General features: G+C 44.5%; 4 protein-coding genes across 4 annotated transcripts; 3 read left to right on the forward strand and 1 right to left on the reverse strand.

The window, feature by feature from the left end:
• The first annotated feature begins 20,590 nt into the window (after nucleotides 1–20,590).
• LOC108030728 (uncharacterized) lies at nucleotides 20,591–21,313 on the forward strand. Its single transcript, XM_017103770.3, has one exon. The coding sequence runs from the start codon at nucleotides 20,637–20,639 to the stop codon at nucleotides 21,237–21,239; it is 603 nt and encodes a 200-aa protein (XP_016959259.1). The 5' UTR covers nucleotides 20,591–20,636; the 3' UTR covers nucleotides 21,240–21,313.
• A 116-nt stretch (nucleotides 21,314–21,429) lies between these two features.
• LOC108030745 (uncharacterized) lies at nucleotides 21,430–21,978 on the forward strand. The gene has a single exon (XM_017103791.3). It carries the CDS (start codon nucleotides 21,430–21,432, stop codon nucleotides 21,931–21,933), a length of 504 nt encoding a protein of 167 aa, XP_016959280.1. The 3' UTR covers nucleotides 21,934–21,978.
• An 85-nt stretch (nucleotides 21,979–22,063) lies between these two features.
• LOC108030743 (uncharacterized) lies at nucleotides 22,064–22,836 on the forward strand. Its single transcript, XM_017103790.3, has one exon. It carries the CDS (start codon nucleotides 22,070–22,072, stop codon nucleotides 22,820–22,822), a length of 753 nt encoding a protein of 250 aa, XP_016959279.1. The 5' UTR covers nucleotides 22,064–22,069; the 3' UTR covers nucleotides 22,823–22,836.
• Nucleotides 22,837–23,351: 515 nt separating this feature from the next.
• LOC108030777 (uncharacterized) lies at nucleotides 23,352–24,261 on the reverse strand. Its single transcript, XM_017103829.3, is given in 2 exon segments — nucleotides 23,352–23,649; nucleotides 23,652–24,261. Coding segments are annotated over 2 exon segments (663 nt in total). The 5' UTR covers nucleotides 24,208–24,261; the 3' UTR covers nucleotides 23,352–23,542.
• Between the last annotated feature and the right edge of the window lie 737 nt (nucleotides 24,262–24,998).

Genomic DNA, 24,998 nt, shown 5'->3' on the forward strand with positions numbered 1-24,998 from the left:
GCCGTCTGTGATTTCTATAAATTTCGCTATATCCCACGATATGGTTAGGACGGAGCTCGAAAAAGATTGCTTAAATTTTAATTGGCCCTAGCGGGTGAGACTGGAGGGGATATTTATGGGTGCCAAATCAAACAGCTTCTTTCAGACGATCTTTGTTCTTTATCACCCGAAGTTGAGGCTAATTAACAGTTAATAGCCGTACCTAGAGGGCCGTTGAACCCTTGGCCGCGGTTAAGGTGGTGCAGAGGGGCCTCGTAGTTGGGGAAAACTGAAACGGAGGACCTCGAAGCAGGGAAAGGCAAATTAATTATGCATTTATGTCGTTGCAATATGTTCCCGTACACATACGCGCTCACACACGTACTTCACGCAGGCACACACTCGGCCAGCGTTACAACAATGAGGCCTTCGCCCTGGCCGCAGGACGCCAAGACAATGGACGGCACATTTGACCGCAAACAATAAATGCTTGCAACTAAATGCACTTTGGGGGCTGACGTGAGTGTGTGTGTGGGGGAGCTGGACGCAAATTAAGCACGACGAACACACAAAACGTAGGCCGCCCTGAAAGCCCAACCCCCTGTCGGACCACTCGACTCGAGACATCAGCCCTTCCAGAACGTGTCATGAGTGATGTTGTTTCAATTGCTGATTTAATGCGGCGCCCCAATAAGGCGGAGGGCGTGGTGGGCAGTCGAGCGAGGGGAGGCCTGCACTTTTGGCAAGACAAGCAACATGCATCTTCTTGACAATGCGACAAACGTTGACGACGACGACAAGGACAAGTAACATGGACTTCCCCCTCTTTCCGACCAACCGACCTCCATCCCACCGCCGGGAAGACAAACAAACAAACAAGAAAGCCAAGCGACATATATCAACAGAGCAGGGCCCCCAGCAGCAGAGGAGCATGCATTGGATCGCATCGCATCGGCAGCGATGCATCCCGGCCAAGGAAGGCGCAAGGCAGCCCATGGTACATCAGGCCATTTGCTCGTCTGTCACTGTTGACTGCACTTGTTGTGCTCACAGGCAGGCGACCACCACTGCCGACAGTGGGGCAAGCCTGGCTCGAAGGGACCAGGGAGGCTTTACCTTGGGACTGGAATACTTTATGTTCATTGTGAAAGAGCTTTCACTAAACTGTACTCTATCTAATTAACTACCGGATTATATGAATTGATGCCTTGTAATCAAAAAGTGTGCCGGGTAATTAAAGCACCTGCTAGTAGACCGTAAGTAAATGATTAACAAACCCAGCTTAAGCACTAGCCGTTAATTTAGAGCCACTTCATTTTCACTGCTAGCAGTGTGGTCTTACCTAATCTGCTGGGCATTTCAAATTTCCCCAGGTAGATGGTCAACGCGGGTCTATGACTCCAGCCCACTGTGCTCAGCTTAGTTTTAAGTTAACGATAATGCAGCGACGTCGGAAAGGGTTAACCTGATGTTTATGTTTCAGACGCCACTGCAGGAGTTGTTGCTGTAGTGGCCCTGTGCTTTGTCTAAAGATGATTAATAGCCAATGTCGCTGGCTGCAGGCTCGATGCATTTCCATTATCAGCATCGGCATCAGCACCACTAGATGGTCGGGGGACCATCGTCGTTATCTTCATCGTCAGCTTTTTGGGTAAATTACTCAGCGTCCGACCAAAAACTGTGCGGACTTTGCAGGGCCAGGCCAAAGTCGTTTTCTATTCATTAATACTACTAGTTTTTGCCCTGCCCCACTGCCCGTCCCTTTAGTTGGCCTTGTTTGCCTTGGCCAACGAGTTGTCGAGTTCTTCTGGCTCCTGATAATTAGCTGCACTGTCTGTTGTTTCTTCTGCCCTGGAAGGGCTCCGCCACTACTGCTCCTGCGCTTTTTCAGAGGGTCTTGTTCTTGTTGCAGCTTGTTTTATGTATTTTGTGGCTGCATTACTTCCGTTGATGTTTATTCTTAGAGCTGTTTGCATTTGACAAATGACATTTTTGGCATTGTGCAACGACAACGCAGAGTTGCCACAATCTTTTTTCTGCCCTCCGCCTGGCATCTCCAGGAATTCGTAGGGGAAATCTAAATTATTTTTTGAGTTATTGCAGCTAGTTCGGCAAAGTTTTTGCTGCCCGACGAGATTTTGATGTCTGTCTGGCCGGCCTGGGCCTTGGCAATTTGTTAGGACCTGACAGAGGACACGTGTAATAATTAATTTCACAATCCGAAAGAAAGCCAGGATGCGTATCATCTTCCGTCCGTAAATATTTTTAGTGTAGCGCTGGGTGGCCAAAGTACGCGAGCATCCCAAAAAATTATTTATTAAGCCATCCGACTGGAGCCGAAAACTTTTCCCCAGCAACTCGCCCAATTTCTTGTGCTTTTACTTGGGAAAACTTAACTCATAATTTGCTGTTATTTAAAACCATTCATTTCCGCTCATTTTACTATGACTTCCTCCCTGGTTGTCCCCACTTCGCACCCCCACCCACTCCCAAATTGGTGTCTATTTTTGACGCGCTTCCTCCCCTTCACTATCGAACTTCTGTAGGTGGCAGGGTGCTCCTCCGGTTCTGCTGAATTCCATTAAAAGTTTTACACGAAAAATAGTTGCACACTAAAAAGCTATAACTGTAAAATTATAGTGCCCCAGCAAAGTTCTTAGCTAGCCGGCGTGGAGAAAATTGCAAGTGCAATAAACTATCAAATGGGCGGCGAGTCCTTGGTCCTGGCTGGCTGCCTTATTAATAATTTTTAATTTCCTTGATGACTTCCAAGTTATTAACAACTGCATCGGGCGGAGGACTCCCACCCCTGCCACGATGTTGGACTGGCACTCGTACAGTTGTGCCGCTGTCAGGGAAAGTTCTGGCCTGCTTTCGGCCAACTTGGTGATGACTTTTATGCGTACTCCGCTTATTTATATAATTACTGCATCGGGGCAGCGGCAACAACATCGGCAGTCCTCGTGCCCCCTGGCATTGTTTTAATTGTCCTTCGCCCGCTGTTTGTTTGCCGCTCCTGCGCCGTTCCTCTGTCCCTCTGTCGCTTCGGTCCTGGAACTCGTTTTGCTTCAATGACAGCTGTCAGCATTTTGCGCGAAAGTTGCCGTGCAATAATAGCGCGTAATTTGATTGATTGATGGCGGAGTGAGGTGGGCGTGTATGTGGTATAGTATGCCGACATGGCAATTACCTTTCGCATCGACGACTGGCCAATGTCCATAAGTTTTATGTCAGCGGAACTTCAGAGCCCAGCAATGAATCTCATTTGTGTCAAAAAAGTATTTCAGGACCGACTTGCGAAAGAGTTAAAGCACTTAGGGCCGTTTGCTTCGCTATCCGGCAATATTTTAGATCATCGGCATCGGCAAGTTCTAAGTAACATCTTATTACAGAACTTAAAGCTTGATCAGAACAAAGTTAGTGAGTTTCAACATCTGTGTAATTGCCGGCAGTCGATTTGGTCGATTGCTAACCTCTGCAAACAGCGAAGCGCTGGCAGTTGTGGGGTGAGACAACAAGGTAGGAAATCAACCCACTGCCCGCGGCTCAAATAAGGAAATAAATAAAATGCAGTTAACAAATAAACAAATAAATTTAAAATACATAAACGGACGTCTCCCTGGCGGGGTTGTCGACTGCATATTTGACCCGGCAATTCCCGGACGCGCGGAAACAAAAAACTTCGGCTCAGGGTGAAGGTGAAAGGCGAAGGAGGGCGCCAGCGTTGTTTGTACACAGTCGGTCTATAGCTCGAGGCAATGTTTATTTTTGCAAAATATGTTGGGCACACATTTACACAAAGTACATATGTAAGCCCGGCCGCACACACCCAGCTCGGGCATAGGGCCATCATGCGTTACCTTCGGATTTTGGGAGACCTTCGCCCCACCCCTGGCCTCCTCCGACTGCGGAGTGAATTCGCTTTGGCATTTTGGCCTCGGCTTTAAATTGCTTTGGCACTTAAGTGGTTTGTGCCCTGTCGCATGCCTCCTCCTCCCTGACGGTGGACCACGTGTCGTCGTTTTGCCGCTAAACGAAAATTACAAAATGTTTGTTTAATTAGAACTTGTGCGTGTGTGCAATACATCCTGCCGCACCCCGCCCCTAGTGATTATCCTAAGCTATTGAAAATATGAGCAAGCTCCGGGTGCCCGTAACGCACACATCCCCGCACATCGTGTCTCCTTTCTCAATCACATGCCCACACCGCAGTTGCATTAGTGAAGAGGTCTGCCGACCAAGCCCATTAAATACGGTCAACTTAACCGGAGAGTGGCCTCTTGTGCGGTTTTTCCACGTGCATTTCAGCAAGAGCTCGCATTCCGCATTTCGTTGCCGGGCACATGTATTTGTATAATTCAATTCGAGTTTTAATTTAGTCCGGTCCCGGCAAGCAGAAAGGGCTTCGTTTGGCCAGAAGTGTTGTGTGGCTTTTTGAGTGCTGCGATTGCAAAAGAGCGGGCGGCTGCGGCATTAGGTGAGGCTCGATGGCACTTGGGGACCGGTGAAGTGGGGCCCTCAACCGGGGAACTTCGCCGGCTGAGCACCGAGCGGAGAAAAATTTTCATTGATTAATTAATCGACCTGGAGTGCCGGAATTAGATGAGGGCAGACCACTAATTGCGGAATCCTCTCCGAATCGCACTTATCAACCATTCTCATTTGACTGAGTTTGGGGTTAATTTTCTGCCAGACACTCTAAACACTTTATGCGCACCAAATAAATATTACACTGTTAGCAGCAAATCGATAAATCAGGCACTCTAAAACACCCAAAATTAAATTATATACACCTGCCTTTTATGCCAGTTCGATTCACAAATATACTTTTTGCTTAAACTACGTCTACCTTCCCTATGAATGTAAAGGAGTGTTTGTGCGCGCCATCAACGTTGTGTTGAAGCCTGTTGTGAAATATTTTTCTTAATTATAATATATTGTCATATAGGTAGAAAATATAAGATACTGTGCTAGTCATGTTTCAAAAATTATAAGTCGTAGCACAAGAACTTCATATTAAAATCAATCTTTAAAACTTCAAGATTAAATTAAATTATCTAACGCAGATTCAATATCACTTAAATCGCGCTTAACCGAAATTGACGGTAAGAGCTAGACGTCCGATGTCCGCAGGTCAAAGTTGATAGGACTGCCTACATTGGAAGTCCGGCTGGTGGCGCATCCAAAACGCCAACGCAACGCGGCGCAAAACGCGGCATTTCCGATGCCCTCCCGCCCAACTTCCGCAGCAGGAAACTTTCCGCACTCGCCGCTCGCGCCAAACTGTGCGAACTGCAAACGTGGAACAAGTTTTGATATACTCGCAGCCGCGAGGATGCAGCCCCAGGATGGCATCCTCGTTCGGGGTCCGGGGGAGGTTCCAGGCTGTTTTTTCGGGCGGTTGTTGCTGGCTCGTTTTGCTGAAAAGTTGGACGACTTTTCTGGTTTTATGGTTTAGCAGTTTGCAGGTTGTTTGCTTGCTTTGCAGATTTGTCTGCTGGGGCCTAAGTAATTGCGGATAATGTGCCTGAGTTGCTAATGAATTTGTTTTTTGTCTTTCGTTGCAGGTGAGTTCTACCGATAGATACTCGTTCGATGAGTCTCTGGAAGGGTAAAGTATATTAGCCTAATCCTCCTGTATTGTGAGATGTGTATGCATACAGCATTATTTTACGTTTGCATCGTTCGCTATTATTTTGGTATCTGCAAAGTCACCACTAGTCCATTACATCGATATCTAGTGTCCGACAAAGTGCCTTTCGATTTGATCATCCACGAAATCCCAGCGTAGAATGATGTCCACAATGAACCTTAGTTTTCGACGTGTTTTGGTGTGCTGGGGAGTTGAATTCCGATTGAAACCGTCCAAAACTGAGGCCAACTGTGCGGCGTGAGCATCTAACCAAAATGCGATACCAACGAGCGCGTCCTTTCCGTTCGTTTTATTTGCAGTCCACACAAAACACATTTGATTTTATATTGTTTGACTTCGGTTTCCGATATACTATCTCCTTATTTGCCTTGTAATTTGGTATTTGTTTGATTCGTCACGAAGCCCAAGTATTTTTTCAATAATATTCCACCACAGCAAGTAAACAAATGAAACACGGCATAAAATACGAACTCGAATACGAGAACAATAAAGCATCCGATATACCTAACCCAATATACCTCAAATGTAGGTTGGGGAAAAATGCTAATTTAATTTCTCGAGTAGAACACGACACTGCAAACAAATGCCCGATAGCATTGCATACAGATTTTTACACTGCGCTTGTTATTATTTCAACTGTTTTGTTTTATGAATTATTAACGACATTTAAACTGCGATCCTTTTACTGTTTTTACCCGCGCTTAAATTAGCGAGTCATCAGCGCCCGGACCTTGCATTGAAAAAACGCAGATCTACCGGCAAAAAGTGTTTCGAGTGTTGTGAAAAGTGATAAATTGGTAGTGCAAAGTGGACAGTGAGCCTGTGAGGTGTACAGTAAGCCATCTCTAGCAGGGACATGTGGCTTACAGAGGAGACTGCCATTAACGCTTTGATTTATGCGATTTACAAGCTATTTACTTTATATGAATTGGAAATTTCAAATAAACCTTGTTTTGTTTATTTTCAGCATTTCTTTGCTGTTTGTTTTTGTGCATGAGATTATCTTAGGTCTCGATTTATTTTGCCGTGTGTTTTATTGTCTTGCATCTGTGATGTTTACCATAAATTGAAAAATAATCGCGAATCAGATCTTCTTTAGCCCTTGTAGAGCTGTGCTTTCATTTGTCTACTGGTTTTATCGTTACTGTACTAAAACTATAACGAGCTCTTTATAATTTAATTTCTTTTCAAATTTCCTACTTCCTCCCGTATTTTCTATCTTAACAATTTTCCAAGCACCTATTTTTCCCGTTCTTCTTGGTTTGGCATGCACAAAATCCACTGAATAGCTGTGGTAATAATAACATACTACCGATGATAGTCGAGAAAAATGCATCCAACTGCAATTGTGTGGAAACCTCATTGAAAATTTACGACCGAAACTCATTTTCAATCGCGCTTTTTCTCAGTTCCTGCTGTTTACCCGCTTTTCAATGAGTCATGGCAAAGCCAAGGATTCAAATGAGCTTTTAATAGAGAGTTACGGCTGAAATAGTTTCGCCCGGAATCGATGAGTGGGTTAACCCCTCGTAATCTCGTAACTTTGGCCGGCAGCAAAGAGTTTGAAATTATGGCACAAAGGAAAATGTAAATGCATTTTTCCTTGCGCAATTTATTGCCCAAATAAATTATCGTAATAATATCAAATAAAAAACGGGAAGGGGAGGCGAAAGGGGGCTGAAAGGGCGCCAGGGAGAAAGGGGCTCAGGGCCGAAAGCTAATGGTTATTAACATATGCACGAACCAAAAGACAAGCCAACGTGCGTCTGGGCTAGAGGGTGAGTGAGAGAGATGAGCGAGTGAGGAATTTGCAGGCGGCTAAGTGTCACGGAGGGGTCTGGAGGGCTATAGAGGGTTCGGGGTGGTGAACTGGGGAGTTGCTGTTCTGGAACAAAAATCCTCTGCATGCACAATTTAAGCAGGATTTATGGCTGGCAATATTGCGAAAAGGAAGATTTTCCCCAGCATTCGTGGTGTGTGTGTGCGCTGAGAAGGGGTGCGGAAAACGGGCTTGCCGGAGCACTGGAGCGACCAGCTCGTCGATTGTGCGTGAGAGAAATTAAATTGCCAAATGGCCATTACCTTGGCGCACAAGGGTTAAGAAAGCTTTTGAGGTTATGAAAACTGCTAAATTATGTTAATACCGCGCCTCTTTCCCTCGTTCCGCCTTATTTGTGGGTGTGAATATTGAAAGATTTCTGGGCCTTTTAGCTCGCTACTTTAATGCATACATTACCACCCTTATCCCCCACCGCTGCCATCATCGTTATGCCCGTTGTCCTCGAAATTGATTGAGGAATTGGCAACCAGGTCAAAGTGTCGGCGTGTGCAGCCTAAAGGCTGCACTAGCCAAAAAGGTGCCATCTCAACGGAAGGCTAAAATTTATTGTCATTAGGGCATTTCTTTTGTTAAGTTTTTATGATACTATGAATTATTAATTTCTCAATATATTACACTTAATTTATCAGGTATAACATTAAGCTTATAGGCATGGTAATACCATTTTTTTTTTAAGCAAATAATTTATTTTTATTGCGAAAGCCCAAAAAAGTAATTCCTCCAATACCAGAGCCAAATTGTATTTTTTCAAGTAAGATTAAGGGGCAGTTTTTCTCTGTGCAGAAAAGGAAGACCCGAGGTCTCTCCATTTCTTTTTGCACTTTAACTCGATTTGGGGCGAGGCAACCTGTCTTTGTTCGGTGACCCCTTTCTGTCCCGGGCTCATGCAAAAGTTATTGCTTTAGACACAACAATGGCAACCCTGGCAGAGACAACGGCATACATGAGCATTGTGCTGTGCTGTTCTGTGTTGTGTGGCTCTAAATATTTAATATAAATCGTTGCCATTGGCACTTGCCTGGTGAAGGCGGAGCAGGAGCAGAAACAGGGGACTAAGTCAGGTTGTGCCTGATTCAATTTTCTTTTGCCAGCGTTGGCACAGATTTATCGCTTATTAGAAAGCACGCTGATGTCGAGAGGAGAAAGTGGCGGCTTATGTACCAAAGCAGATGATTAAAGGCGGAATCTCTTTCTTTTTTCCTCCCCCCTCAGCTACTCCACAGGTAGAAGAGCTAGATTAAACACCTTTACAATTAAAGTTGGCCCTAACGAAGGCAGCTCTGCCCGCCATTCGCTGTCATTTCAAAGTCAAAAACAACCACTATTAGTAACACAATCATAAACTTATCCCGACTACAGGCACAAAGGAAGTCCCAGCATCGACGGTCGATCTCTCCCTGCAATATCCATCGTTGTGCGATGACGAGGCATTGGGTAAAAGAAATCTAGCCCGACAGTCCATCGCCAGCGTCCTGTCCCTTCCATTATTATGGTAAACATAAAGGATTCCCGACTTCCTCGCCCATTTGCCACATCCCGTCTCCCATCCCTTGTTCGCCCGTCGTTTAGGCCATTGAAAAGTTAAGTCGCGTAATCGATTGATTTGCCTGGGCGGTGATTCCGTTTTGCGTTTTCAAGGTGCGTCGAGGGCTATAAACTTTTGCCCCGACCCTCGACGGCAACCTCCCAGCCTTTGTGCTCGAAATTGAGATTTATTGCAGAATTTGAATTATAATGCAATTTATAATATAAAATGGCAGCCGCCTCGGAGATATTGAGCATGATAATGATGATGAAGCTGTGCAAGGGTTTCAGCGCCATCCAACTTCTGAGCTCTGGAGTGGGGTCGGTGAGGTGGAGAGAGCCCGGCTTGGTCTTTTGTTGCTAATATTGTTGATTCAATTTGACTTCTGCTGCAGGGATCGCTATCCTTGCCGTCGTTCGTCCTCCCTCGCCGACATTATTTGCTACACAAAAGCCGTTCAAAATCGTTCGGATTTGAAGACGTATTAAAATGACAAGCACTCGGAATTAATTTTGCATTGTCGGGCCAAGGCTTCAGCTTATGCCTGGGACTATTTGCATGATTGTTGGCGGGAGTCGCCGGCGGAGCAACACATAAATCACCTCGGGAAGATAACACTTTCACAGGCGGCATTCAAAGCGAAACCGACTGCCGAACTACTTCCCAGTAGCCTGGCAACGGAAAAAAACACTAGGAACATTTAACTGAAAACACTAATTTCCTGTAGTTAATTGCACGTTTTCTAAACTCGCAAACTATCAAACAGCAACAACGGGGCGGTAAACAAAAACAGCTCTCGAGGCTGAAAGTTTGCTCTTGCTCGGAGTTTTTCGGTCGGTTGATGGGAGAATTCAATATGTAATTTTGATTGAAATATGCCTGTTTGCAAAGCCCACACACCCAGGAAAACACAAACACGGAGAGACAAGCTGATCCAGGGAAAGGGGCTTCAGCCTCAGCAAAAGACAAGTCCTTGTGCTGGGAAACGAATAACTTTTAAGTTGGCCCAAATGCACCGGCAGAAATCGAAATGCCCTGGAGCCAGCTCCCCGCTGTAGGCCAAGCGGTGTTTCTCCCAGTGTATTCCGGCGTGTAATGAAGTGTATGCGTTTGGCAGACAGGCCGACACCCCTTCTCCTCCCCTTCCCCTGCCCTCACAGACCGCCCGACCCAGCCTATGTTGCGTATTTGCTAAGCCTGGCTGCTCAACCCGAGTGGAACCTCCTCCGACCTGCGCCCTTCGTCCTGGCTGTGCGGGTTTGTGTCTTTTTGCTTGTAAAGCAATATTTCAATCAAAACAAGAAATAAATTACAGGCTTCACTAGCAGAGAAAGCGCTGGGCGGGAAGGGGAAAGCGCAGGGGAAGACAGCTGCAAGAGAAACTACGCAAAGTAAAAGCCGTAGAAGCAGCTCACAGGGATTCGGGCTGGGCGGAGCTGAAGTTGGAACGCCAGTTGGAGCTGGTCGATAGGGCTGAAGTGGGGTGGCCGGCCGGAGCGCTGCAGTCAAAAACAATGCAGGCAAAAAAGTTGCGGCAACATTTTTGTGCCCCTCCGGCTGAAAAAATAGTCGGTGAGGGGGACACAGAAGCAGAAGAAAGCCAACTGAAAAGTTTAAGTAGAAGTAAGTACAAAACTATTTTGTAAACACGCACACACTAGCACACACACACCCGTGCATCAGCATGCATGCAACACTCGAAAGTTGCAAAATGAAGTGCAGCGTAGGTAAGGCCGGCAACGAGTGTCGAGTCCCGGAGTCCTGCAGTCCTCTACGGCCGGAGTCCTGGAACCCTTGAGCCAGACAGTAGGATGCACTAGCAGGCAATTCAGAACGTCAGTCCGTGGCCCAAGCCCTGTCAGGGAGGGGCAACCTGAGAATGGGAAAGAACACAAAAAAAAACCCTTAAAAATATCTTAATGTAATATCACACTTTCGTGAAAGATTCTGCAAAAACTGCCGCAAGCTAAAAATATATAAACTATATTTATACTATAGATAAAACGAAAAAAAGTACACATGTTTAAGTCGGTTAGCTCAGTAACGGGTATCTGATAGTCAAACAAAAAAAAGTCTTAAAAAGGTAAGGGTAAGGGGTCGTGGCTATCACACAGCATTAAATACTAAATAAATACACTTTTTAAAATGTTCTCATTCTGGCTGTTTCAACCTTTCAACCAACTATTTCATGTTTTAGCATTAGAGGAATATTTTATTAAAGCGTGTCGATTAAGAACATTTTAGAAAATTATCAAAAAAAGAAGAACGGAAATTAACTTCGGCAAGCCGAAGTTTGCATACCCTTGCAGTTATAGGAAATAATCAACGTTAGTAACACCATGTGACATTTTTAAGGGTTGTTGCTGGTTTCAGTGGTTCTGACCCTTTCTATCAGCTATATGTTAGAGCCGTCCGATTTTTACAAATTTTAATTCGAAACTCTTTAAAATATAAAGAATTATATTAAATAATATGTCAAAACACACCTAAGCTATACCCATTTTCGGATCTTTTCTATGATAGCTATGTGATATAGTCGTCCCTGAGTGTACATTTTTATATTTCCGCGAATCCTATGTACCATTTAACAATAAATGTACTTGGCTTAAAAACGTCTCCTAATTTATTTAATGGAATTTTAGCCGATTTATGGAATTTCGTTCACCCTTTGTAGGACTTTCGGATCCGACGCTTAACGTCATCCCCCAGAACGCCACCTTGAAATAACGGCCACATGGTGTTATTTAGGTTACCTGTATGTTTATTGTTTATTTTATTTTGGGGGACAGGCACTAATTGATATTTATTCAATCGGACACGGCTGAGCTGAGGTTATCCCATTAACAATGGATGTCTCGCAAATACCAGCGCAGGCTCAAAAGCAGTTAAGCTAAAAAAAAGTTAATTGCAATCTTCACAGGACCTGTAGTCGAGACTACTTTTTTAAGATATCTGCAGGATAAGAGCATAAAATATAAAACAACATGCAGAATCGTTTTACTGATCAATAATAAAGGTAAAGTACATGGGTAATGTTGTGTCTTGGGTTTGCACAAAAGTTACATTTAATTATACCCTTGCTAATGGTATATTGATTTCAGTCAGAAGTTTGCAACGCAGTGAAGGAGACGTTTCCGACCCCATAAAGTAACAATATTCTGGATCAGCATCACTAGACGAGTCGTTCTAGCCATGCCAGTCGGTCCGTGCGTCCGTTTCTACGCAAACTAGTCTCTCAGTTTCAAACCTATCGGGCTGAAACATTCACAAAAGTCTTCTATCCATTGCAGGTAGTACATAAGTCGGAACCAGGCGGATTAGACAACAATATCTTATACCTCCCATCGGAACTATCGGGGAAAAAATTAAAAAAAATATATATCTTCGGTGTTTTTAACATATAACCTTCTAGGCTTGGAAATAATATTTTTCATATAGTTTAGAATTTCGGATTAAATTTTATCAAAATGGGAAGACTACATCATATAGCTGTCATAGGAACGATCGGAAAATTGGTGGGAAAATAATATGAAACAAATTATAGCTTTGGTGCTTTTTGACATAATATCTTATAATGCTGGCATATTTATATTTTTAAGAATTTCGAATTCAATTAAAAAAAATCGGACTACTCTAACAACATATAGATGTAAAAAAAGTGGTCTAAGAAAAAGAATGAAATAATTTTTTCTTTTAATATCTCTGAAGTCAGCAACAATCCTTAAAAATAAAAATTTAATTCGAAATTCAGAACTAAAAAAAAAATGTTATTTCCAAGCTTAGAAAGTTATGTGTTAAAAAACACCGAACATATATTTTTATACCCTTGCACCTATAATGATTTCATTCAGAAGTTTGCAACGCAGTGAAGGAGACGTTTCCGACCCCATAAAGTATATATATTCTAGATCAGCATCACAAGACGAGTCGATCTAGCCATGTCCGTCCGTCTGTCCGTCCGTTTCTACGCAAACTAGTCTCTCACCTTTGAAGCTATCGGGCTGAAACTTTCCCAAAAGTATTCTTTCTATTGCAGGTAGTATATAAGTCGGAACCAGCCGTATCGGACAACTATATCTTAGAGCTCCAATCTTATAGAACAATCGGGGTAAAAATTAAAAAAAAAATTATATCTTTCGCGTTTTTTAACATATACCTTTCTAAGCTGGGATATAACATTTTTAAATTAGTTATAAATTTCGAATTAAATTTTATGAAAATCGGACGACTATACAATATAGCTCCCATAGGAACAATCGGAAAATTAGTGGTAAAATAAAATTGAAAAATTATATCTTCGGTGTTTTTTAACTTATTACCTCCTACGCTTGGACATAACATTTTTTATTTGGTTTTGAATTTCGAATTCAATTTTATCAAAATCGGACGACTATATCATATAGCTGCCATAGGAACGATCGGAAAATTAGTAGGAAAACATGAAATAAAAATTATATCTTTTGTGTTTTTTAACATATAACCTTATTAGCTTGAAAATAACATTTTTTAATTATTTCTGAATTTCGAATTAAATTTTATTAAATTGGACGACTATATCATATAGCTGACATAGGAACGATCGGACCATTGGGGCTTTTTGACATATTATCTTTTAATATTGAGAATACACATTTTTTTATTTTTTAGAATTTGAATTCAATTTAATAAAATTATTGATTATTTTTTATAACTACAAGGGTATACAAGCTTCGGCTTGCCGAAGTAAATTTCCATTCTTGTTTTCATATTATTTTACCACTAATTTTCCGATCGTTCATATGGCAGCTTTATGATATAGTCGTCTGGTTTAGATAAAATTTAATTAGAAATCCAGAATTAATTAAAGAATGTTATTTCCCAGCTCAGAAGGTTATATGTTAAAAAACACGAAGAAATATTTTTTTTTTCATTTTTTCCCCTTTATTTCCTATGGGAGCTATATGATATAGTTGTCCGATCCGGGTGGTTCCGACTTATATACTACCTGCAATAGAAAGAATACTTTTGGGAAAGTTTAGTGACGCTGATCAATAATATATATACTTTATGGGGTCGGAAACGTTTCCTTCACTGCGTTGCAAACTTCTGACTGAAATTATTATACACTATGCAAAGGTATAAATACGAGTATATGTGTTTTTAAACCCTTTTGTGGTAGTTAAAGGAAGTGTTCATTGAATTAATATGCTTACCAAACTTTAAATAAAGGTACAATTTTTTTTGGGACAAAGATTTTAATTATATATCATTTACTTATTTAGTGTTCCATTGGATTGCATTTTTGTCATCAGTGTACACGGTGCAGACTTACTTTATTCAGGGGGAATTTAACAAATATTGGCTCTTTGCTGGTCTTTCGGCTGCTGAACGTAAATGGATACGCAGATAAGAAAGGGACCTGTAAACACATCTGCATAACTTAATGTTGGTGCAGGAGGCTTTGAGAGGAGTCTAGACGGGCAGGAATATCCTCAAGTTCATCATCGACAACTGGCACGGCTTCCATTCGCCCCTTCCTCTCCTGCGCGAGTACTAGGCCTCTTAAAGAGTCAAAGGAAGACCCAGGGACTGCACATTTTATTATAATTCATAAGGCGTGCAGATGAGAATCAAAAGAGCGTCTGACAACTTGCGGAGCCATCGGACGTCGAGATGGCGAACTAAACGCAGCGGAGGAGCAAAAGGAATCTAGTAAAATAGTAAACTTTTTATCAAGTCAATTTTCTACGTTGACTGCAAACCACAACGGCAAGATTTACAGACAGGCCAATGACATGGCCAAGGAAACTGCACAAAACTTTTGCTGTCATGTTTCCATGTCCTCCATTCAGCCCAGTCCTGTTTTGGTCGGATCAGACCAGACGGCGTCTCCAACTCCAGCTTCAACCTTTGCTGCCATATTTTCGCTCCTTCGCTCTCGATTTTTATTCAATTTCTGCTGTCGCTCCTCGATTGCAGCTCAATAAGCTTGAGTCAAGCCGGCCGGATTAGAATCCTGGGAGTTCGGCGCTGGGAATTGGGGAGCCCTTTGAGCACATTATTATTCATTGCAATGGGAGTTTACATAAATTACGCATCTGCCAGGCGACGGATTGGCCAATGGTCAAATTGATTTCCTTTAAAGGTCAGCCCTTTCCCGCAAAACGAAACTACAGTCTCATCCGTCCCTACTCGAGCTGCGCCAGACATCTCAGTTGGCAGTTCTCCATGGCCTGGAAACCTGTCAGTTATTCAGTTAGCAGTTAACTGTTAGCAGTCGGCATTTAGCCACTGCTCAGCAGGCGCTGAGGTGCCGAGCGTTTTGGGTCCTGAGCAGGAGCCTGTCAACTCCGGGGAGCTGGCTCAGCTGGTCAGCTCCTCGCAGCATCCCAAGTGTTGCGTCTGACAATCGCCTCCAGGTGACTTTTTCACCTGGCCCTGGAATTATTTCACAGAGCTTGGCAGCAGGGCGGAAAATGCTGGCAAGAAAGGGAAAACCCGGCAGCATTGTTGCAGCTCCTCCGCCACGATCTTGCTCGCTTAACTTACAATAACACCGCAGGGCGAGAGAATAAAGAGTGGCTTAAGCGAAATCCGTAGAGTGTGTCAACGAGGTCGCCGCTCGTTCGGTTGACAACTTGTTTGACATAATTCAACACGCAGTTGGCACGCGAACCTTTCTGACAGCAATTAAAAACGCATTTCCATCGCAATGCGATATCGGAACACGGGTGCTTCGAGGGAGGGAGTCTGCTCATCTGAGCTGCTCAATTCGCTCCCGAAGGGCTTAAAGTAATTTACCCAGAAGAGTGCGGCAGGCAGCCAGGACGCGACTCCTTTGTGCCCGCCCCGTCTAGGGGGCTCGAAACAAATAATTGCAAATAAATGCTGTTCAGTGGAGGGAACAATGAGATGTATTGACACTGGCGCGCACTGTCAGCTTCATCGCACCAGCAGCTCGGCCCTGCCCTTAAAATGAAAATTAAAATTACAAAATGCACAAATTGCACCGAAGTGAAGTGCAGCGAAAATCATATTAATAAAAATAATGAGTTTGCCGCATCCCTTGGACGCGGCGTCTGCGAAAGCGGCTTGAAAACCCGATTAAAAATTGAGCAGCGAGCGAGGATGTTAAGTAGAAATGTCAATATGACAGCTGTCGTCTGGCCAAAAGTCGAGCGAGTTGATGAGGGCTTCCACTCGATGTCAGCAATGCACATTGTACTGCGGTGCAACCCGATTTCTAGGTGGTTCGCAAATGCTACACTCAACCATTGTCCCTGGAAGAGATGCACACAGATGCTGAACTAGTTTTGAATTCGGATACAGATTAACCTTTAAGTCGCTTATTAGCTGAGCTTAATTGTCTGTATTGATATTCACGATAAACTCAACAGCCGAGACTGGCAGCTTAATCTGCTATTTGCTGGAATTATGATGCCGCACTTGCGGACCATCCGTTTCACTTTGACTTGTTGAGCGGAAAATGTGCAATTACCAAAGTTTTAGGTCCTAAAAGCCATCGCAATCCGGATGCGACAAGTGATAGTGTAAATTAAATTAAACATGAAAACGAGCAGGGCTTAGCGAAAGCTCAAATATAAAGATAACCGGGGGAAATCATTAAAAGCCTTAGAGATCCACCCATTCGATGACACTCCTCACGACACTCCCCCGCCAATTTATGGCAGCCAATAAATTACTCGGGACAAAAGGAAATCATTTTCTAATTCCAGCTAACCACGCGTGGATTCGCCCAGGCCCTGGCTTTATCTATCTGGGCCGTCGGCGTGGAGCAATCAACGGACATTTGACATTGATTAGTTTTCGTGGAATTTTTAATACATCTTTTCCAAGGTGGCAATCAGACGCCCTCCTTGGCTCAGTTCGGTTCAGTTCAGCTCAGCTCAGCTCAGACGTCAGTCCATTAGGCGGCCACGCTTCATTTACTCATTTCGTGCAATTTCTTAATATCAATTTTCTTTTGATTTTCGGTCGCCGACTTGCCAGACACGCAATCCCAATCCCCACACTGTTCTGTGGAATCTCCCACACGCACACTCGGCCCGTGTGACTGCTATTCCGTTGTCCTGTCCTGACAGCGAATAATTTGCTGTCGTTTGTGTGGAACCCACTTCCGCTTCCCCGGCTGACTTTCGGTGGCTCCTATGCTGTGGCAGCACGTAAGGTCCTTTAACGCGTCCGCGCTTACGAAGGTGGTCCTTGCCAGTCTCGACGTCTCACTGGGGGACAACAACTGAAAGTTTTACTGAAAGGTACCCTATCATTCCTTTTTTGCCGCCACTTTTCTTAGGGGGAATTTCTTCATAACCCGTTAAAGGCAATACCCGGTGTGACCAATAATAATTTTAGAGACACTCCATGCCGAGGGTACCCATCCCAAGACGGCACAGCTTATTTTTTCGCGGAAATCCAAGTACCTACTATAGTCAAAAACCGCCTTAAATAAAAATCTTTATTCGTAATTTGCTTAAACGCATTTTGCTTAGAAATAATCGCTTCCTTGCCCATTTTATCCAGACAAGTTGAAGCAAGGAAGGAACTTGTATAAAATTTAAAAACATAAATATTAAAATAATAAAACATACAAACCTCGGTTAAACTGGTAAAAGAGGGTTTAATAAAAGTAATTCCGAGTCCAATAAAGAATTGCTAATACATTTGGGCCCGCATCTCTCGAACTATTTGCATACCTCCAAGCTCCTGCAAAGGACAGCCAACTCAGACTAAAAGCCGCAATCAAGCTGCGAGCCAAATCAAATAACCCAATATCAAATATCTGGGGGCCTCGGCACGCACTTAAGTGCCACACAAGCCGGGCCAATCGCGATGTCTAGGGAGATGCCCTAAGAACGCTGACTCACAGTGGGCTAATATATACCCAGGCCTAACCAACTTACTATAATTGTAAAGTCTTTTATTATTAATATGTTTTCGTATTGATCCTAACAGGTTAACAGACAACTTCTTTTATTCATAGGTAACTCATTGCACTCGAAGCTTTAAAACGTACTATTTTAAATTCAAGTTACTTTTCCTCCCGCTAAGACTTTAGTGGCACGCTTGCTTGGCCCACTGTGCGCGAGTTAATGCAATTAAAAATCCCCCAGTTCTCCCCCAACTCGGCAGCGGACCTAGGTTTCTGGCAGATATCCAAGGGCCATTGTGGCTGTTGTTGTTGCCTCGGCTGCTGGGGGCAGCGTGGATAGATGTGACAGGATGAGGTCCTCGTGGCATCTCGCCACCCATGCCGTGATGCCATTAGTCGTAAGTGGCGTTTTCCTTTTGATTTTGGTGGCATTTGACTTTATTAACCAAAACTACTCGGGCTTCTTAGCCCAGGTGCCGTGCGAGTGACTGGGATGGGGGCTGTCTGCCAGCATCGAAGTGGGTCAATATGTGTGCGCTCCACTTGGGCGGCTCATGTAATATGTATTCAGCCGGCCGCCGTCGAGTTACATCCTGGGAGACCTCTGCGAAATGAGCGAAGCGGAGGCACTTGTTCGAACGGGGGGTGTTTGCATCTGGTTTATGCACGCGACGCCTGAGGTTTGAGATTTGTCCGCTCCGTTCTGGTCGTGACAGGCGGAGAATTCGGCGACTGTACCTGCTAAATCATTTATTTGGCCTTTGTTTATTTATTTTACTAATGGAATCATTTCCCGCACCACTTGTTGGAGCTACCCGTGGATAGTTAGGGCTTCTGGATTCGACCCTTATCTGCAGATTGGGGCCTGAGATGCGTCTCTTCGAATTGGCTTACCACTCATTATAAAACCTCCATTGGTACCGATAGCTTAATGCTAATTATGTACCGACCCCGTATTGATATCGTTGAGAATGAACGCTTTCCCTTTAAGAACTCTGATCTTTGCGAGCTTCGCAACTTAGGCTTGTCAAGGCTTCATGCTAATACAACCTGCAATCAGCGATTGTGGATCTTTTTATGTATTGGCAATGTGTCAGCGCAGACGAAGCCAAGCACAGCCAAAGCTGTCACCACCTGGGGAAGCTTGTGGAACGAGAAGTGCCGAAGGCATCGCCAGCTGCAAATCATGTGACATGTATTAAAATTACAATGAAGCCGGCACAAAGGCCGCTCGATGGATATTGCGGAGGAGGTTTGAGGGCGTAAAAAGGACTTCAGCGCGCTATGCCGGCAGCAAAGTCTGCGAATGGTGAGATGGAATTGTAATTTCAGCTTTGAATATGTGCCAGAAGGGGTTCGGCCCGGAATGTCATTCACTGGCAGTTTTGGCATCTTCCCGACTTAATTCGCTTCTTTTCTTCGGGCTTTTATATCGGCCAGACAATACACCTGCGCTACACTCTGAGCTGACACTCCGGTTCTCAGGACGCAGCTTTCCAGAGCACATACGCACCCCATTTATTATTGTAATTTAATAAAGGAAGGCAAAGAAAGACCAAGGCCCATACTCCGGGACAACCCACATAAAATGGAGTTAAATCGGAAAAATTGTCATCGGGGCGAAATTGAAAGTAAATTTCCTTCCCTCCCCCAGACCCAATCATTTTATTGCTGCAGCTCTTTCAATGACTGCAAATACAAGAACATGTAAATCAATTTGTCGAATTCTCCTTTTTACTTTCGCTGGCCCCTGCGATCGAGTATCTCCTCTGGCACGTAGTTGCTGCAGTGAACTCCAAGAACAGATTGAGTGACGAGGGTGAATTGTATAAAAGGTAAAACAAAAGTCCGCAGTTATTGTTATCTTTTGAAAAACAAAAGAAGAATTTTTCCCCATTATTATACACAATTTTATCGCATGCGCTTAGAACTCTTTATTTATACTTTATATAAATTAACTAGTTCATGCACTACTTAATGAACAAATAAGTTATATCAAAATACATTGATTAAATTGAGCAATATATTAGCTAAAGGGTCACTTAATATTTTCCATTGTATTCCAACGCATACCCCATATATAGTTCTTGCTCTTTATTATTTCGTGTTGTTATTTTTCCCTCTCTGTAGAATATGTGTGGGTATTTTGGATATATTGGGAAAAGGTTTAATTATTTTAATTAAATTTTAAGAAGTTTCCCATCTTTTACTTGTACACATATTTTTTTAAAACTTTTTGCAAAAGTTGGTCATGGTCCATCCTTGACCTGACAAGCGACTCTGAATCGGAATAAAGATGCCCCGAACGGAAAAACTTGTTCTTTTATTGGTGTTATTTGCTGAGTAATGATTTACCCAATTGAATGCATTTCAATGGGAACGAAAACTTTGCTTTCTACCTTACCTCCATTAGTCTTCGCATCTTGTATTTATTTCTGATCTTATTTCAGTAGAAAATAAACAAAAGCCCGCGTATTTTATTGTATTATACATCACTCTTTTAAAATAAATCTAACAATCAAACGTTCTTTAAGAAATGAGAAAGGGGGAACAAGCTTGTCAATGGAATAAAGAGCTTTTATTTAAATTTGAAACTTTTTTTAAATCCTTGAATTTTGTGAAACCGAATGGTTTTAATACTAATGGTTATTATAATGGCGCTTAGTTTTGGTAACATACACAGTACCTTACCAGGTTCTTATAGCCTTGCGGCTAATGTCGCTTGTGTTTAGAATTGGAAACCTATAAGGAATAAAAGAAATTTATTGTCATGCGCTTACACTTGAATTTAGTTGGATTTTTGGTATATTTGCTGGCGCCCACACTTCAAATTTGTGCTTTTCGAAGCTCAGGAAATTGCTCACTGGCCTACGAGGTACCCTTTAAATTCGTGTGCAAGGGTAAAGTGACGAAAGATCTGCAAACACTGTTTCGGGACTATCGAGCACCCCCGGAAACGCCCTACTCCGTGTGGCACAGCGAGGCGGACGACTTCGACAACGACGGCGTTTCGATGGTCCTGATCACGTTCTACTCCCCGAAGCTGTCAAGATTTGACTCCATCATTCTGGGAAAAAATGGGTTTTTGCTTAGCCAATTCTTCTTAGGGACGTCAGGGAACGGAACCTATCAACAAGTTATTGTCTCACCTTCTACTCTGCACTGCTTCCCCTTCAATCTGCGCTATCCGAGTGAACTTGAGAGGCATTGCCTTGGAAAAGGCTTGGGTGACGGAGACGAAGTGGCCAAGAAGCCGATCCTGTTCTACGGTTCTCTTGCCATCAAAATTCCCGAGGTCCCGATGAGCGGTGCGCGAACATTCAGTCTGCTAAGGGCGCTGCTGGTAGTCGTGTGTGCCGAGACCCTTTATTAATAACTTATAGATTTTGTACCAGCGAACACGTTCTCCTTTTCGTACCAATTATACATCAAAATTTCATGTTCAAATTACAGTGTTGATTGTTTTCAATAATTTCGTGGGCTAGGATAGCTATCGATTCCGAAATGTCAGCCATGATTTATCAGTCGTCATCCATACCCGTTGTACCCCCACTCAGTCAGCCATGAAAGGGAAGCTGTGGATGCTGCCACTCGCCTATCTTCTGGCCTCCTCCGAGGGCTCTTTCGACTCTTGCGAGTTTATGCTGGAAAACGAGGTGCCCTTCACACTGGCCTGCAAGGCCGAGTACAGCACCGACCTCAAGCTGAACTACCGAGACATTTGGGTCAAGGCCGACATGCCCTACTTTCTTTGGTGGAGGCGACAGCCGAGTCTGGAGTTGCTGGTCTCCTTCTACGAGTCCCCCATATCAACCTGCAAGAACGTTAGCCTGAGCCTCAACTGTCTTCACTGCTCAGACTCCGAAGAGCCCGGCATCCACATCCGACCCGAGGGCTTCCATTGCTTCGACTTCTCGTTCTCCTATGTGCGGGAGCTGATGAAGCACTGTGGCCTGCCTCCCGAGCCGAGGATCGATCGCGTGGCCATTCACTACGCCAGGCGGGTCCCCAATCGAGACATTCCCTCCGAGGCCCACCGAGCTCTTCCTTGGACCCTCAGATGGTAAGGTGCGAATCGCAGGGCGGGGGCAACGAGAGAAACTTCTGTCAAGCGGGAGACAAGTGATCGGAACCGTTTTTATTCTCCTGGAAATTCCCATCAAATTTTTCGAAAATGATCAAAGAATCATTTGCCTATAAGCAATGCCAGTGCGCCTCTCAAGCGCACGAAGTCTGAATAACAAGTGGATCGACTGTCCGCCGCTCCATCATCCTCAGCATCCCCAGCACTCTCGGCATGCCCTGCGGCCGCCCCGCAGGCCACCGAGTCCGACTCCGCCTTCGCCAAAACTCCAGCTCCAGCCCCACTCGCCGATTCCTGTGTTCCAGCCAGTGCTCCTCCTAGTGCTCCTGCTCATCCTCGGACCTGTCCCGGCCCGATGCAAGGACGAGAACTGCACCTTCCTTGAGGGATACATCCTGCAGTTCGTCTGCCACGGTACCTACGTTGAGGAGATGCGGCTGCAGTACAAGGACCGCATCCCAGCCATCGGGACGCCGTACGCCATCTGGAAGCGGTCCGACACCCACGACCCGTCCTACCTGCTCATCTCCTTCTACGACTCCCAGCTCTTCAACTGCTACACGGTGGTCATGAACAGCGGCAAGTTTTACTGCGATGGGCGCAACTTCATCGAGCCGAACACGGAGGCCGCTCGGCTGCACTGCATCAACTTCCCGTTCCACTATACCACACACCTGTACGATGCGTGTGCCAAGAAGCCGAGCACGGAGGGATCGCCGCCCATCTCGGTGGCCATCGCCTACATGAAGGACAACATCAGGAGGACGGACGAGGCAGGACCTCGCATACAATGCCCCGCGGTTGTGCCCCTCCTTGTGACCACGATCCCCTTTCTGCTATCGCGATATTTTGGTATTTTACTATGTCAATAAAATGGTTCCGAATAGTTATTCTATCGATCGATGGAGGGCTTGCCACTCAAGCACTGCGGCGGTGGATCAACTATCCTCACACCCAATCCGCCGCCACCCCGCTCCTCGTCTGCGGTGGCGTTTGCCCCGTGATTGCATGCATTATCTCGAAGCTGCTTATTTTACTGGGATAAACAACATGGGCGGCGACCTGCTAGTCAGAGGTCCAGCCGAGTCCATTGTAGTTGGACATTGCTGTTGTGGCATGAAATTTTAGACATCCCAACAATGGCAGCCAAATGCAGGCATGGACAGCCGCACACACAGGACCGGCTCACTGCCATTTTCAGGCACACAGGGAGGGGCATCACATTTCATTGTCGTCATTGTCATTGGCGTTGGCGTAATTTATGTGCTTATATGGACTGCCGCCATATTGGCCTGTGCTGGATCCACAGAACTTAAAACTTGCGAGGGCAGGGACTTTAGGCAAAGTCATTAGCTCTATGGGGTTAAAGGCTTGGGTCTGATATCCCATACACAGTGCAAAGTTTCTCTAATATGAATTTTATTGATTGACAAAAGAAAAGAAAAAATCACTTGGGAATAATTTTGAGCAAGGTGCTGAAGAGCTCCTTATTCTTTCGTCCTTGGGAAATTGTTGTCTGCATAAGTAGAGCTGAAGATCCGTCTATCGCCAGCTTTCCCTTGAGCTCGCGTCTACTCTTGGCTTCATCCAGCTTACGCACAATGTAGAGCAGCACGAACATGGAGCAGAATCGCATTTTGATCAGACTGGAATTCATCCTCAACTTCAAATATATCAGGTGACAGCAAAATCACTTCGGTAGCAAGGCGCATGCCAGGCAGGACAGCAAAGCTCCGAGGCTAGGCATCCGTGCAGCAGAATCCAGTTTTTGTGGCTTGGACTTGGCAGCATAGTGGATCGCAGCCTCTCCCTCCCATTCCGCATTTACAAAATGGGTAATTGGCTTTGTGCACTCGTATATCAGGTCATCAACGTAACTCATTATGTTCCTGTGGCAAAATACCTGGGACTTCGCCAGTCTCAAGGGCGATTCGCCGTCTCCGCAAAAGAAGTCTAAGCCATCGTTCAGCTGGATCGTACTTTCGCACTTTTGCACTGGGGACTCATTGAAGCTCACCAACAGAAAATAGAACCCGTTTTGGAGGTGGTAGAAAACCGAGTAGGGAGCCTCAACAGTAGTGAGAGCGTCCTTGTATTTCAAGAAGAGATCGGCGGTGTATACTCCTCCGCAGAGGAACTTTAAGCGGGCCTCCTGGATCAACGGGCAGGAGAGCTCATCTGACCCGTCTTCCAAGGAAACGGCAGATCGGTGAGCCGTTGCGAAGACCAAAAGCAATGGAATACTCAATCTGTGCATAATAGATTTCTATTAATTCAACTTGAAGTTACTGGGTAAGACGACTATGCAAACACCGAGTAAGTGCCAAAATTTTAGCCTGATAAACGGAATTCGATGGAGAACAGACTCAGAATGCTTATCCAACCATTCACACTCAAACGCCGCTGCACATTGAATGTCAACCTTGGAGTTCCCTGTGATGAAAATCGCATTAAAAGCAAGGGAAAGCAACGCGACGAGTCCGTGCTATCACCATTAGTTTCTAACGTGGCCCAAACAAAGCCCTTCCTCTCACGCGCATGTCCTGATTTTCACACATGGCTGATAATGCACACACACAGAGAAGCATTTGAAACAGGATGTAGAAAGGGCAGGGCACGCTAAGTGCGCACTTGCGTGCGACTTTTTGTGAATTTCCCTTCATTTCTTTGGAACGGCCTTTCACTTTCACCTGCACAAATAGGCATACAATGTAGAAATATACAAGAGATGGCTACAGTGCTCAAAGTGAAGCTATAACTTCATAAAACCGAGTAAATGTTTGGTTCCACCCTCGATCTTTCACCGAAGCCCAAATCCGTCGGAACAAACGGCATACGAAAATAATAATTGATGTTCTCCTTTCCTAATTTCATTCAGCTTTGATTGAATTAAAAGTCATAAAAAGGAACGTTTCCCATAACGGACCCAAATTTAGTTTGGCCGTCCCCAACCAAAATGTACATGTGTTCCGCCACGACCCTTGTCGACGCTTTTTGAGCAATTAAAATTTCTCTGTGCTCTGTGTGCCATTTTTGTTATTGCCGTGG

This window comes from Drosophila biarmipes, chromosome 3L (genome assembly GCF_025231255.1).
Source record: "Drosophila biarmipes strain raj3 chromosome 3L, RU_DBia_V1.1, whole genome shotgun sequence".
NCBI classification, from domain to species: Eukaryota; Metazoa; Arthropoda; class Insecta; order Diptera; family Drosophilidae; genus Drosophila; species Drosophila biarmipes.

Bases quoted from the DNA above. Each gene is read 5' to 3' on its own strand.
- LOC108030728 (XM_017103770.3), top strand. From the start codon at position 20,637: ATGCGCTTACACTTGAATTTAGTTGGATTTTTGGTATATTTGCTGGCG.
- LOC108030745 (XM_017103791.3), top strand. From the start codon at position 21,430: ATGAAAGGGAAGCTGTGGATGCTGCCACTCGCCTATCTTCTGGCCTCC.
- LOC108030743 (XM_017103790.3), top strand. From the start codon at position 22,070: ATGCCAGTGCGCCTCTCAAGCGCACGAAGTCTGAATAACAAGTGGATC.